Source organism: Aspergillus foveolatus (assembly GCF_047715535.1).
Source record: "Aspergillus foveolatus strain CBS 279.81 unplaced genomic scaffold BDW70scaffold_86, whole genome shotgun sequence".
Taxonomy (NCBI): Eukaryota; Fungi; Ascomycota; class Eurotiomycetes; order Eurotiales; family Aspergillaceae; genus Aspergillus; species Aspergillus foveolatus.
The window spans coordinates 34245-47810 of record NW_027396150.1 but is presented as its reverse complement, the minus strand read 5'-3'; the positions used below and the strand labels follow the sequence as shown (position 1 = coordinate 47810).

At 47.6% G+C, this 13566-nt stretch overlaps 6 protein-coding genes across 6 annotated transcripts; 3 read left to right on the top strand and 3 right to left on the bottom strand.

Annotated features, from left to right (window-relative positions):
* Positions 1-229: 229 nt before the first annotated feature.
* On the top strand, positions 230-1229 carry BDW70DRAFT_153722 (SDR family NAD(P)-dependent oxidoreductase; the record flags this gene model as incomplete). Its single annotated transcript, XM_073739703.1, has 3 exons — positions 230-524; positions 627-883; positions 963-1229. 3 exons carry the CDS (start codon positions 230-232, stop codon positions 1227-1229), a joined length of 819 nt encoding a protein of 272 aa, XP_073591799.1.
* Positions 1230-1800: 571 nt separating this feature from the next.
* Positions 1801-3794, bottom strand: BDW70DRAFT_144116 (MDR family MFS transporter). The gene is made up of 4 exons (XM_073738202.1): positions 3658-3794; positions 3179-3593; positions 2379-3107; positions 1801-2309 (listed from the first exon to the last, which is right to left on the bottom strand). The coding sequence occupies exons 1-4, from the start codon at positions 3685-3687 to the stop codon at positions 1996-1998; spliced, it is 1488 nt and encodes a 495-aa protein (XP_073591798.1). The 5' UTR covers positions 3688-3794; the 3' UTR covers positions 1801-1995.
* Positions 3795-4272: 478 nt separating this feature from the next.
* Positions 4273-4715, bottom strand: BDW70DRAFT_163959 (Dabb family protein; the record flags this gene model as incomplete). Its single annotated transcript, XM_073741394.1, has 3 exons — positions 4273-4428; positions 4485-4595; positions 4650-4715. The coding sequence occupies 3 exons, from the start codon at positions 4713-4715 to the stop codon at positions 4273-4275; spliced, it is 333 nt and encodes a 110-aa protein (XP_073591797.1).
* A 389-nt stretch (positions 4716-5104) lies between these two features.
* On the top strand, positions 5105-7441 carry BDW70DRAFT_163958 (uncharacterized protein; the record flags this gene model as incomplete). Its single annotated transcript, XM_073741393.1, has 2 exons — positions 5105-5551; positions 5615-7441. The coding sequence occupies 2 exons, from the start codon at positions 5105-5107 to the stop codon at positions 7439-7441; spliced, it is 2274 nt and encodes a 757-aa protein (XP_073591796.1).
* A 2547-nt stretch (positions 7442-9988) lies between these two features.
* BDW70DRAFT_163957 (uncharacterized protein) lies at positions 9989-10876 on the top strand (the record flags this gene model as incomplete). Its single annotated transcript, XM_073741392.1, has 1 exon — positions 9989-10876. One exon carries the CDS (start codon positions 9989-9991, stop codon positions 10874-10876), a length of 888 nt encoding a protein of 295 aa, XP_073591795.1.
* A 175-nt stretch (positions 10877-11051) lies between these two features.
* Positions 11052-13256, bottom strand: BDW70DRAFT_163956 (caspase domain-containing protein; the record flags this gene model as incomplete). The annotated part of the gene is made up of 1 exon (XM_073741391.1): positions 11052-13256. The coding sequence occupies one exon, from the start codon at positions 13254-13256 to the stop codon at positions 11052-11054; it is 2205 nt and encodes a 734-aa protein (XP_073591794.1).
* Positions 13257-13566: the final 310 nt, after the last annotated feature.

Genomic DNA, 13566 nt, shown 5'->3' with positions numbered 1-13566 from the left:
GCGAATATGTGATACTTGATGCATTAATAAATACAAGCAGTACTGACACTTAAAAGCCCACGGCCATATCATCAAACCCTAGACAGGTATTTGGCTCTAATATCTTTTAGTTTTAAGACTAAACAGATTCTTGTTCAAACTCATCATTTGGAGCCTTGCTGATTCCGGTAGAGTATTGTTTAGTCCGTCCCAACAACTCGGCACTACCACCACCACAACCACCAATCCGATGGCACCAGACACTCTTTCTCTTGCTGGCAAGGTTGCCATTATCACGGGTTCCGGTCGTGAAAACGGCATAGGAGGCAGGATTGCTAAGACGCTTGCCATCAATGGTGCCGCTGTCACCATAAACTATGTTTCTGAGAAATCAGCTTCTCGTGCAGAAGAAGTTGCCCAATCGATCCGTGATCTGGGTGCTCGGGTCGCTATCATAAGAGGTAGCATTGAAACTCAGGAAGGGGCCTCCAAGATTGTGTCTGATACAATGAAGGCTTTTGGTGTCGACCATATCGATATTCTTGGTAAGTGGCTATTTGCAAGAGTGCCCAAAAAAAAGCAAGGAAGAAAGAAAACAGAGACGTTATTTTTCAATTTCCTTTTTGCTGATTTATGTATACATATAGTGAACAATGCCGGGGTTGGGAGCGTCCATTTTCTGACTGAAATGACCCCAGAGCATCTCCAGAACCATTTCGGCATCAATGTGTTTGGGACTCTCTATATGACGCAGGCAGTTGTTAATTTGGGAAAGATGCCTCGTGGTGGTCGGATCATCAATGTTGGATCGTGTGCGTCGAAGATGGGCGTAGGGGACGGTATGGGCGTGTACGGCGCGACAAAAGCAGCAACAGATTACCTTACTGCATCTTGGGCCTGGGAGGTAAGTCCATTGCAGCAGGAGAAATTCCCTCCCCTATTGTTGGCTATATAGGTCTCACTGACCGGATAATTATCTACAGCTCGGACGCAGCCGCGGGATCACCATCAACAGCATCGGACCTGGTCCTGTTGATACTGATATAATTGGCGACGGTGTGGCACATGTGACGGACCCATCAATCCATAAAGATCTATTCATTACTCCATTTGTCAATCTCACCAGGGCTGAAGAGCGTGTGGGCACGACTGATGATGTTGCTGATGCCGTCCTTCTACTCGTCAATGAGAAGAGCCGTTGGATCACCGGTCAATTCATCTCAGTGAGCGGAGGTATCAACGTCATGTAGAAGGGTAAGCGGGGAGGCCATGAGGACATACAAATCATCGTGTAGATAGGCACTTCCATTTACATATGGGGTAGAACAATTTTAACTACCTTCTACACTTTTGACCGATGTATTTCCTTCAAACATGCACTCCATGAATTTAAGATTTAATATCGCATGTACCACGACACTAAATCCGGTAGCATGCAATAACTGTCCGCTATAATAGCTACAAACCACTCGAATCAAATATTGCGCTCGAAAACTAGGATGGAGTGCTGCGCTGCATAGATATAGTACACATCTGCGGTTCGGGACTAAGTCAGTTTTGAAATAGGTATACATTATTCACTTATTATGATCCGCGACCATACAGTAACATGTGCAATGTCCTGGACCAATGTGATTGTAACTCGTCGCGATACTTTAATACTCGAAGACGTTCGGCATTCCACCGTAATTCAGCGGTTAATAGACAAAGGAGGGCCAGTATATTGTGCTAGTAATATTTTCATTCCACGAAAAGTTTTTTTGGGGGATTTATGCTAATGTTAAGAAGCTAATATTGGAGGGGAAAGAAAATAAAAAAAAAGGAGCGTCCACGAAAACCCAACCGCATCGGAACCATAAGAAAAAGAAATTTATTACATATAACATACGGTTGAGTTCGAAAGAAAAAAAGATGCGAAGTCTAGAGAAACTAAGCCCATCCCCATACAAGCCCGAGGCACCTCAGAGATCTAAATATGCCACACAAAGCGGAAAGACCTTGACAAGAGCAAGACGATTACACAGCCGTGCCGATGGGTGCATCTGCATGGGCGTCAATTTTCTTAAAGTTGTTGAAGGGGCTGAGACAGAAGGCGATCCCCGCCGCAGCAATCGAAATGGCGTAAGCGACCTTGAGTCCCGTCATGTATGCAGGCAAAATAGCAGCCATTTGCTCAACTGTAAAGACGTCTCGCAGCTCGCTCGCACCAGTCGAGACCACTAAGGCTGAGTTGATGCTCGGTGCGATAGCGGCAAGTTTGACGATAATCTGATTGACGAAGGCAGATTGTGCTGCAGCCACGAAAACTGCACCCCCGACAGTTTGGAAGACTGAGAGATGAGGTGTTTTAGCAGGTTTTTTTATCAGGATAATCAAGAAGCAGTAGGGGAACCACTCACAGACGATAACACCCGTCACGGATGCAATATCACTGGGATCCACTGCACCATGCACCGCATTGATGGGAACCTGGTAGGCCAATCCCCATCCAACTCCGCCGACGATTTGGTATCCAATCCACTTGCCCGTGCTTGTACCGATGTCCAGCGAGTACAACAGGCCCGAACCGATGGTTGCAAGGACCCCACCGACAACCATAAGAGGAGCAGTATGACCAGTCTTGGTGATGCTGCCACCAGAGACAATGATAGCTAGCGACATCGAGACAATCAAAGGAAGGTTTCGTACACCAGACATAGTAGGATTGGCGTTTTGAATACTCTGGAAGTAGTAAGGAAGGTAATAGACGATAATAAAGTACGAACCTGCAAAAAGGAATGCGTAGATTGAATTCACAAGGATAAGGCGGTTCGATATCAAGCGCGGCGGGAAGGCCGCCCGTTCTCCTTGGAACCACTCCCACACCATGAAGGCAATTATCATGAGAGGGAAGCCGACAAGGAGACCGATCACAGTACTGGAGTTCCATGCCTTGGTCTGTCCACCAAACTGCAGCGGCAAGATGTATGCAGTGATGGTGCAGATCAGGAATATCGTCCCGATAGGATCTATCTGCAGGATCTTCTCCTTTAAGGTAGCCTTGGTTGGCGCAGCACTGTCAGGTGTATGGAAGAAGAAAATAATGGAAGCGGCTGCGACGCCTCCAACGGGCAAATTGATGTAAAAGCCTAGGTAAAAAGGAAAAAGTCAGCAAAGTCCAGGATGTAGTGAAGAACTACTTTAGTAGAGGAGTACTCACACCACCTCCAAGTTACTTTATCAGCGAATGCACCACCAACCAGGGGGCCAACGACCGACGCTATACCGTAAGATGCGCCAATAATGCCAGTGAAGAGTGGCCGCCTTTTTGGACTGGCAATGAAAGCGATGATAATGAAGACTCCACTCCCAATACCAGCCGCACCGATTCCAGCAATTGCACGACCGACAATCAGTGCCACGGAATTTGGAGCCACACCACAAATCAAGCTTCCAAGCTCGAAAATGAACACCGCAAGCAGGAACGATATTTTTAGCGGGAAATATTTGTATATCTTCCCCCAGGTTGACTGGAAGCCTCCAGTAGTCATCAAGAAAGCCGAACCATACCAACTGACATCATCAAGGCTGTGGAACTGATCGGTGATTCTTGGGATAGCAGTTGCGACGATCGTCTATTTTATTCACATGAACATTAGATGATGGCACTTTTCTCCACTGAGGGATTGCGAGACATACCATGTCGAGGGCTACCAAAAAGATGCTCATACCAAGAGCCACGACAATGATGAGTAGCTTGAGACCATGAGGATACAGTGATTCGTCGTCCAGGTCCGGTTCTTCAGCATCTGTTTTTTCCGGCAGGGGAGAAGTCCCTTGGTCGTTTGGAGCATTGTGATTCTTGCTCTCTAACTCGGCCGCGAAAGGAGTGTCGGTTATTGATGACTGCGTGCTCGATTCTGCGGTCTGCCGCTCCTTTTCCACGTCGAATGTTGAAGTCATTTTCGCTAATAGTAACGGAATGAATGTTAGCGGTCGATGAATTCAGAGGAATAATGAATGTCCTCGCAACGACAGGACAGATTGAAGTAAATAATAATAGTTCCACAGAGCTTTTCCAATAATATTGAAAAGCATGTATTACAAATGTTCGAATTTGAGCCCATCCCCGGCGGAGGAGCTTCTTCCAGATGTTTGTCCGGACGGAGGAACGAGGAAGTAATAACAGTCACTCGCCCGCCGCAGCAAAGTTTCGACCGCCGTACAGTGGGGACTCGGCACATATCTTATAGGATCTAGAATATAGGTCTTTCTGACACGGTATGAAGTTGTCACTAACTACCCAGGTAACTATTAGAATTCCCCCGGAACAAAATCATTTACCTGCGCCGACTTGAACAAAGGGCCCACAATCTTCCCAAACTCCGCATGCGCCGCATCTTCCTTTAGATAATAATCTCTATCCTCCTTGTTGTCAAACTGCGTGACATAAACATGAGTGAACCCCCCCTATAACTTCCGAAATGAACCTGATATCACCAAGTCTTGCGGGAGAAATTACTTACTGTTAAGTTTTCAACACTGATGTCTTTGCCTGCCATTTGGTCGGCGATGTATGGTGTTTTGGACTCTGCGCGTACACATTGGTCCTTGAGGGCTCGGAAGCGGCTGTTGACCTAGATTTCAAAGGATTTACCATCTGCTTTCGAAAAATACTTAGCTTGACTTACGTCTTCCACCTGTTCCGCCGTCACCTCTTCTTTAAACGAGATCATCACAATATGGACAACGCCCATTTTGAAGCTTGCGATCAGATTTCTTTTGGGAAGTAGTAGTATACCTAGACACTACATTAGCTACGTGCTAAACGGCTATTTGTAAGTTGACTATTGGGGATATACCCCGAGAACATATCCTCCCTGGCCCCGAATTGTCCGATTTACACTATGTAAATATCAGATGTAGGTAATATTAGTGTAATTTCATTCGACCGCCGCATGGCAACATGCGGCGGTCGAATGACAGCCGCTGAGTCAGGTGTCCCCGAGATGTCCGAATTACCCCGCCGGCGGTCCGATCTTTGAATTGCTCTGTTCACCTTCGATCATCTTTTACGGCCTCCGCAGCCAAATAGACCGACTGACTGACTGACTGACTGACTGACTGACTGACTCTATGTATGGAAATGGATATGGACTACGAGATCATTGCCGAATCAGAGGCGAAGCGGAGGAAGGTCCGCAAAGGGACTAAGAGTTGCTGGGAGTGCAAAAAGCGCAAGATGAAATGTGTGTATGCAGACTCCAGCTCTCCAGCCGATGCCGAAGCCATCTGCATTGGCTGCCAGCGGCGAGGGTTCAAATGCGTGAGCCAGGAGTTTGAGTTTGTTGATGGGAGAGAGAATGCAGGACATCGCGAGAGGAAGGGACGACACCACTCGAGCGGTAAAGATAAAGATCGTGTTGCGAGGGTGGAGGCCTTGGTTGAGCAACTAATCAGGAAAGTGGACCGTCATGGGGGAGTAGGAGTACCTGCAACTGGCCAAACTCCTACACCTAATCATGGAATCCCTACTCCTGCCTCGATAGACCAAGAATCTTCACGTTTCTTGCCTTTATGCAAGCCTTCGGATGTACGTGATTTTTTTTCTGTTCAAAGTCGAGTGTATGATGAAACTGTCACTTACTTTTAACAGGATTATGGCCCGGCTGAAGCTGAGGGGAGATTTGAAACGCTATCTCAAAAATTACACGGGTCCTTGCCCTCACGACAAGTTATCGAAATGATATACGATGCCCGAGGTAAAAAAGGCGTACTTTTTCATGAGATGCTGAACACTCCATATCCTGTTCTAGAGCAGAACGGTCTCAAGTCGCCGGACAGTTTACTCGACATACCTAGCCCGAGTTCGCATCCAGTGCTGATCGCAAGACATATGCTTTACATCGCTACTTTCCTGCAGCATCTCCACCCTAACTCTCTTGGGCCGATAATCGGTTTGCCGGAATCACTCCCCACGCTGATGCAACGGTTAGCAGGAACTGCTATTAATTTGGTCACGACGAATGACGAGTTGTTTGGCAGCATTGAAGGACTGGAGTGTGTTATGATGGAAAGCATGTATTACCACAATAGTGGAAATCTACGACGAAGCTGGATAGCGAACCGGAGGGCCATGGCTATTGCGCAACTGATGAATCTCCACCAAAGTGAAAGCCGAGCAAAATACAAGGTTCTTGACCACAAGACAAGAGCTCATCCGCAGTTCATGTGGTTTCGAATTGTCTCCCTTGACCGGAATCTGTGTCTCATGCTGGGTCTTACGCAAGGCTCCTTTGATCAGAGCATGGCCACTGGCACAGCATTCAGAGATGACACCCCTATGGGCCGCCTCGAGCGGATGCACTGTACTCTCGCGTCTCGCATACTGGAGCGCAACGAGTCTGACCCTTGCCCTAATGACTTTGCTCTGACACAAAACCTCGACTTGGAGCTACAGAGAGCGGGTAGAAGCATGCCCAGCAAATGGTGGCTTATGCCAAACCTAGACCGTGTCACGGATGACCCACAGGCTCTCTTTTTGGATATGGGACGGCTGTTCAACCAGTTGTATCATTATAACTTGCTCAACCAACTCCATCTGCCTTACATGCTTCGCTCATCTCCTGAACGGAAGTACGAATATTCCAAAATGACCTGCGTGAATGCCTCAAGGGAGGTTCTCTCGCGATTTATCATGTTTCGTGGCTACAACAGGAATAATTTCTGCTGTCGGACAGTTGACTTTTTTGCACTCATGGCCGCCATTACACTACTTCTGGCGCATCTCGACAGCCACCGTTTTTCGCAGACCAGCAATCTCTTAGCGCACCAATATCTTAATGATCGTGCCATGATAGAGCAGGCGCAGGCGAACATGGAACAAATCAGTCGTGTTAACGGAGATACTTTAAGTGCCCAAAGTGCGGACTTATTGCATAAATTACTGGCCATTGATTCCGAAACAGCAGACGGCGTCAGTACGGAGAGTGTCAGCGTTGAGGCACCAGGAAATGCGGTGTTGCAGTCATCAACCGAAAACGATAATGGCGTTGTTCGGGTGCAAATACCTTACTTTGGCATCGTGAGGATTGCCCGTCAGGGCGTTGTTTCCAAGGAAATGGCTAACGCACAACCTCCTGTAAATAATGGCCAACCTTACGCTCCGGTGATTGCTACGCATAACACCGAGAGCTCGGAGGCTGCAGTGTATGATCTTGGCTCTGGTCGCTTCGCTGGAAACGCATTTCCTAGGCCAATGGCCGAAACGGATTACAACTCCGCTGATAGTGTTAATGGCCCGCCTGCACAGCTCGCATCGCGATATCAGGATACCGTCCCTGCTACCCTCCTGCAGAACTATGAGGATCCTGGGCTAACTGCCGGGGTGGACGACTGGGCATTCCAGGGCGTCGATATGGCTTTCTTTGACAGCATAATGAGAGGCCTCGATAACGGAAATAGTTCGGAAAACCTGGGATAATAGCTTTTAATCTTAAAGTTATAATGGTGTTGTATTTTTATACTAAGTGGTTGACAGTTTGTTTAAGAATCCATTTGTAAATTCAAGGATGGCGCATGGAATCCTTAACATGTATCTTAAGATCAAATCCCGGTCTCCTGGCACTCCCTAGCCCAGTCTTGAATAGTATTGAAGTCTTGATAAGTATGAAGCATTTGGTTGATAGAGGATAAGCTACTGTTCTTTATTCCATCTCAATGTTGGTTGACAGTACAATCGTAACCAAAAACAGGCTATGGGTGTGGCCATTTTAAGCTCCACTCTTGCTCACCAAGATCGAAAAATCTACTCAACTCTTATATCTCGCTTACTTCCAGCGCTATACATCGTAGCTTGAGTTAGATGCTGCTTTTCCCTGGACCTTAGAATAAATAGAAATGGCTTGATCGTACGTTGCATACGAGGTCCAGCCATCCCTGCCCAGAATGATCCTCAAGGGGATTTATCCTACCAAGGAAGACTTCTTGGTTGTCTATCCTTTAAAGAGGTAAAAAAAAGAAGGTACTGGTTGGAAAGCATGATAATAATATACAATAGATAGCCTAAAGTTACTTGCAGTATTAGTAGCGTCCGCTAGGTGGTTTAGGAGGCTCCTTGGGCGCTCCCGCCATTGAAAAGGGGGACAGTACTATAATACTACACCTTTGATTTGTAAAGTTAGTGTACCGAAAGACTCCGCACTTAATCGCCTTGCACCTACATTTTCACGATACTATTCAAGGAAGGTAAAAATACATTACCCCCCCATCCGGTCCGCGACTTGCTGCAGACTTGGACGGGTGGTGTCTGAACAGCAAGGCGGCGTTGAAATGAATGAAATAATATTTTATTTAATATAGTATATTACAATAGAGCAGGGTAAGAACTAAAACAAGTAAAAGCTAATGTAAGCGCCCTTACAGTGTATTGTTTAGATAGGACACTGGCGGGCAGCAAGCGGCAGGATGTTTAGTTAAGGAAGATAGAAGATGTTCACAATTGTATGGGAAGCTATATGGGAGTATGTACAGAACAAATCCCTTGAGGATCCTCACTGCTGGTAGGGCCTTTATGAGACGTCAGGCACTCGTCGGAAAATTGGGTCAACCGGTGAGCACGGATTCTGAAGGATAGAAAAATAAGGGTTTCTGCCAGTTGGCTAGGTAGCATGGACGGAGATGTGCATGTCGGCGCGGGCGTACAACGTCAGGTCCGTATGCTCGGCAAAGGAACTGAGGTTGCAATGGAAGTTGGAGATGTCGACAATGACTTTTTCGAAGTGCTGCGGCAACTGCAGCCCGGTGTCATTATCCGAGTAGATCAATGGGCCCTGGAGCTTATACCCGTAGTGCGAACGCTGAATCCGCGGGTTTGAGCTTGGATTAGGTTTTCTGTATCATGCTCGTGCTAGGACTTCCTCCTGCTCCTTCCATCGCGAAGCCAACAACTTGTTCCTTCCTCGCCAAGTCATCGCGATGCTCGGCGGATTTTATCGCCATATCACCAGAGCCAATGGGTCCGAGACATATGCACAGCTGCGGATAGATTATTTTGTGAGTCTGACGCGGCATGCCTCTGCACTGCGCCTCGACTAGTCTATGTGGCTGTTGCTGCATTAATGGGGTTTATATAGGAAGCGCGGGTGATTGCCTCTCTGTAAGAAGTTTTCAATCCTGTTGAGAGAAAGCCAGGTAAGAGGTATCTGACTAGTTACTCATTAAGGTGATTATATGTTCTAGAACAACTGCCTCATACCCAATTTGGCAGTGGGAGATAGGCATGTCGCCCCAGCGTTTTTATCGACGCTTACTAGTGCGGGGTAATCAACAGCTTGTTGTGGCTGCGGAAATGCTTGCAAGGGCAAAAGCCTTCCCACTGGGTAATTGAAAGACCTTGGTCATAGTATTATTTAAAGGATGATTTGCCGTCCAACCTGACAAAGCTTTAGATTGACCAAGGTTTCTCGACAGCTACCTCATTGTTTTGCTCCTCCTTGAACGACCGCCTGGCAAGCACAATGTTATTCCACAAAAGCGATGAAAGAGTTTTAAGGAAGTAATTTGTGCTTTTTGCATGTGAATCTCAAATTCTCAAAAGAAGAAGATGAAGGCGGGCATTATCAGATTGGTGAGGACACTATATTGTTGAAGACCTTGTTGCGTAATATCATAGAAAGCTGACCCAGCGGAAGACATGAAGCTACTCGTGTCCTTTGGTTTGCCGCTGGGTAGTTCTAGACCATGCAGATCAAGCTGTTTACAGCTGTTATTCACACATCAGGCGTCATGGAATACGGTAAATGCATGCAAGCTGTCATGGATTGTGAAAGGAGTGGTATATTGACTAACGCTAGCTTGGTCAGCAATAAAACCAAGTAACCACACTACCTACCCTTGAATGGGGCATGTTGGGTTGTTATGCAGGGTGGCGGAGGCAGAGGGTTTATATTGCTAGGAGACCCTCGAATCCAACTTTTCCCGCTGTCTTTGGCAAGCTGCACCACTCTTACTATACAAGTGTCCTCAAAAAATGGCATCTACCTTTATTCTAACCAGCTCGCCCCTCCTTCTCAGCCAGGTTACCCTAGCGAGCTTCATCCCTGATGTCAGCCAGCCCCATCAAGACGCCAAACGGCCCTACACGGTATCTTCATCCGATTACTCCGTCCAACCCGACGAGAACTTCGATGGCTTAGTCAACACGTCGTCGAAAAGCCTTCTCGATTTTCTCCTGTCCAAATTTGCGGGGATTTTTGGAGGGCTTGAAAAAGGCGACAGCTTTAAAGTTACGGCTGGAAAGGGCAACATTTACTCGCTCAACAGTCCCAGGGATATGTTTGCGTCCATCATAGCCAGCGAAAAACATGGCGACCAGATTAAACTATGGTTGGAAGAGTGTAAACTCAATAAGCAAAGCCCACGTTTCGTGGTCGGCTATCGCACCTTCATCGATGCTGAGCTTAGTCGCAGCGAACATGTGTCACATCACTTCGGCGGCAAATTGAATGCCCCCACCAGCGCGGCCTTCGGTGATCCGACGGGTCTGGCAGACGTATCAGGGCAAGCCTCTCGCAAGGTGAGCAAGGAAGTGAAAGGAGACGCGTGTACGCCGGGCGAACGAATCTACGCCATATCATATCGCAAGATCGCAGTGTCGTACCGTGAAGGAAAGATCAATGCTACTCTTGCTCTGAAGAGTAAGTGGGAGCCCTTCATCGGAGCGCGCGGTTCCCTGGAGGGCTCTGAGAATATACATCTTCAGGCGGATATGTCCGGCGAGGATGACGATGAGGATTGTGACACGTTCTTGATCGGGTCAAGAGGCAATGGGACTGCAGGTACAATGCGGATTGCCATTCTTCGTGACGAGGACGTAGATTCAGAGGAAAGCGAGGGGGATGATGAGATGAATTCTTAGGGCGCTTCTTTTCTCTGGTAGGGGGAAATTATTTCTCTTTTCGTGGCGATTATGTAGCAAATTACGAATAGCAAGATTGAAGTATCTTTTACAGTCTCCCCAAATTTCCACTCTTGAGTTAAGAGCTAGTAACAGCGTACTACTCTCCGCGAGGTTGAGGAATAAGCACGATGGGTTAGTTCGGAGACGTGTGGACGCGTAAGTCGAGTACTGTCCAGTTTTTGTCTGGAGCATCTCTTTTGCGATTTGTACGGCGAGACCGTGGCTTTGTCCCGTTTCGCGATAAGCCATCGCCAACGTCCTCCTCGAGAATAGGTTCCACGGGTAAGTCAACTGGGACCACACTGGCATCAGTTGGCAAGTTAGGCAGCACGATCTCGTCCCACGAGGGTGGGTGATCTCCGGTGTAAACATAGGCTCGAAAAAGGTCAGTGATATCGAGAGGATCTGCCGGGCTGCCCTTGGGAATTTCCATAGTGATTACCACCGACACGGCCGCTTCTGCAACAGGTGGTACATGCGCTGTTGGCTGGCCGTCTTCTGGGTACATCTTCTCGACACCCCATGTGGCATTAAATGAAAATATCGCAACGTGGGTGTTTTCAGCGGCCTTCAAGTTGAAGAAGCGGAGCTCTATTTCTTGACGGTCGTTGGCTTCATATAGTCCTTTCACTTGAGGGAGATACTGGCCATCCTTGTCGACGGCCTCAAATCTGAAGTTATCCGGAGAGAGAGTGCCCAACTTAGGTGAGTATTCAAGGCATTCCAGGGCCGTGTATCGTGCGATTCGGCGGAGAATGTGGATTACCTTAGCAATACCTCGTTCGTCGCCAATTGATATGGTGGGAACCCGAGGCAATCGAATGCTCCGATAATCTCGAATTTCAAACATCTTGCTCTCCACATTGATAGCGACTTCAAACCTGTAGTTGGTACTAGTATCATCATTGCTTGAAAAGGGTGCAAAAATCCCGTGGTTCCTTTCTATAGACTCACTCAGCTGGTGTATGAGGGTTTCAACATTAGGATTTTCGTTCGATCCCATGTTCTTGGGAGAAACAACGTTTATGCCGAAGGGCGATGGAAATGCTGGAGATTCAAGGACCGCCAGGCTGCCAGTGACAATGACCATGTTTTCAGGCTTTTGGCTCTCGTCAATAAGTGTGGCCTCAGATCGGAAAGGCAGACACTTCTCAATACGAATTTTAGGTGCAATAATTGCGGTCTCCGGTTCTAGCCCAGGAATAGTATTTGACCTGGAAGGCCGATCTCTCTCAAACCTCCAGTGTGAAGGGTAGACGCTGTATATGGAGCCAGGAGCCACACCTTGTGCGGAGCCTACTTCGACAGATAGTAGCTTGCGACTGGACCCGGGCTGCTCTGAAACGTAAACAAGATTTGCTGGACGTTGGATAAACTGGTGGGTTCCAAAAAACTCAAAGAAGCTGTCGCCGTGAAGGACAGGCGTTTGGTCTGTTTTCCACATCATAGCTGTCTTGATCATTGATTTCACGTACTGCGCAACTCGCGCATAGGTAGGCGCTTGTGTATCCAGCTGGCGACTGAGTATGTCTAACATCCAATGTGTGAGGATACCACCCCAGCCCTTCGGACTTTCAAAAGCGTACTCGCCTGCGGTCTGATCCAATTCACACGCCGACAGAACAGTGCACCCTGTTGGGTTGGACAACCAGGACCGCCTCACAGCTGCATTTCGATGATTGGATGATGATTTGTGACCAGTTGCAGTATCGTCAATACACATAACAGCATCCTTGTCTGCTGCAGCCTTGTCGGCGGCTTCATCGCTCTCGAGAATCGATTCGTCGGGTATGTCATTAACCGCTGTCCGAGGGACAATCTCGCTGCCTCGAAATCCTCTACCGGAATAGCAACTGTCCAAAACCAGGCATACACGAATCTTATCGCGTTCGACGAGCTCACGAATCCAGACGCCAAGCTGGTATCCCGTTAGATAGGGACCACCAGCCATGACATCGGTAGGTGCCAACGCTGTACCAGTAATCATGTCACCCATATCGTCCTCTAGATCACTCAATCTGTTTCGCAAGATGCCATGGCCTGAGTAATGTATGTAGATGAGATCTCCCTCCTTAGCCCTGGAGTGAATGCTATCGAGTTTCTTTTTGATATTGTCGTGGGTTGGCCAAGTTTCTTGCTCGGCCTCCATGGGCTTGTCGCTGCTGCCGTCCCATGACGCCGTGAGCTTTTCGATGCCGTGAACTCCACACGCAAGCAGGTACTCTTCGATCCGACGGACGTCTCTGACGCAGCCTTTCAGGTGATTGAAGAAGACTGGCCTTTCAGATCCCCGAAAGTAGAAATCTATTCCAATCAGGAGAGCCCATCTTTTTGCCATTTTTAATGAATTGTAAACCTCACGTTAGAAGAAGAACGCTATAGTAGTCCTCGTGGGTTGACCAAATGGTCGCTTTTATCGGGTCTCTGGAGCCGTAAACCGAGAACGGTTCAATGACTCAGTTTCGCAAACATGAATTTTATCTGGTGTATCTCTCGAAGGTCCCTGATTGGGCTATGTAACGCAGAGGGTGTAATGATTAGAATATCTTATTTGTGGGACACAGATACCTGGCTGCCTTACATTTTCCATATCCTAGGACAGTATAAAATGATCCTTGTGGCTGCTGACAGTTATCAGCTGGCAAACT

Excerpts from the sequence above, each read along its gene's own strand:
- BDW70DRAFT_144116 (XM_073738202.1), bottom strand. The coding sequence starts at position 3,687 with ATGAGCATCTTTTTGGTAGCCCTCGACATG. Across the intron at positions 3,594-3,657 it reads TTTTGGTAGCCCTCGACATG|ACGATCGTCGCAACTGCTAT; the intron begins GTATGTCTCGCA and ends TGAATAAAATAG. Across the intron at positions 2,310-2,378 it reads CGTGACGGGTGTTATCGTCT|TCTTCCAAACTGTCGGGGGT; the intron begins GTGAGTGGTTCC and ends CTCATCTCTCAG.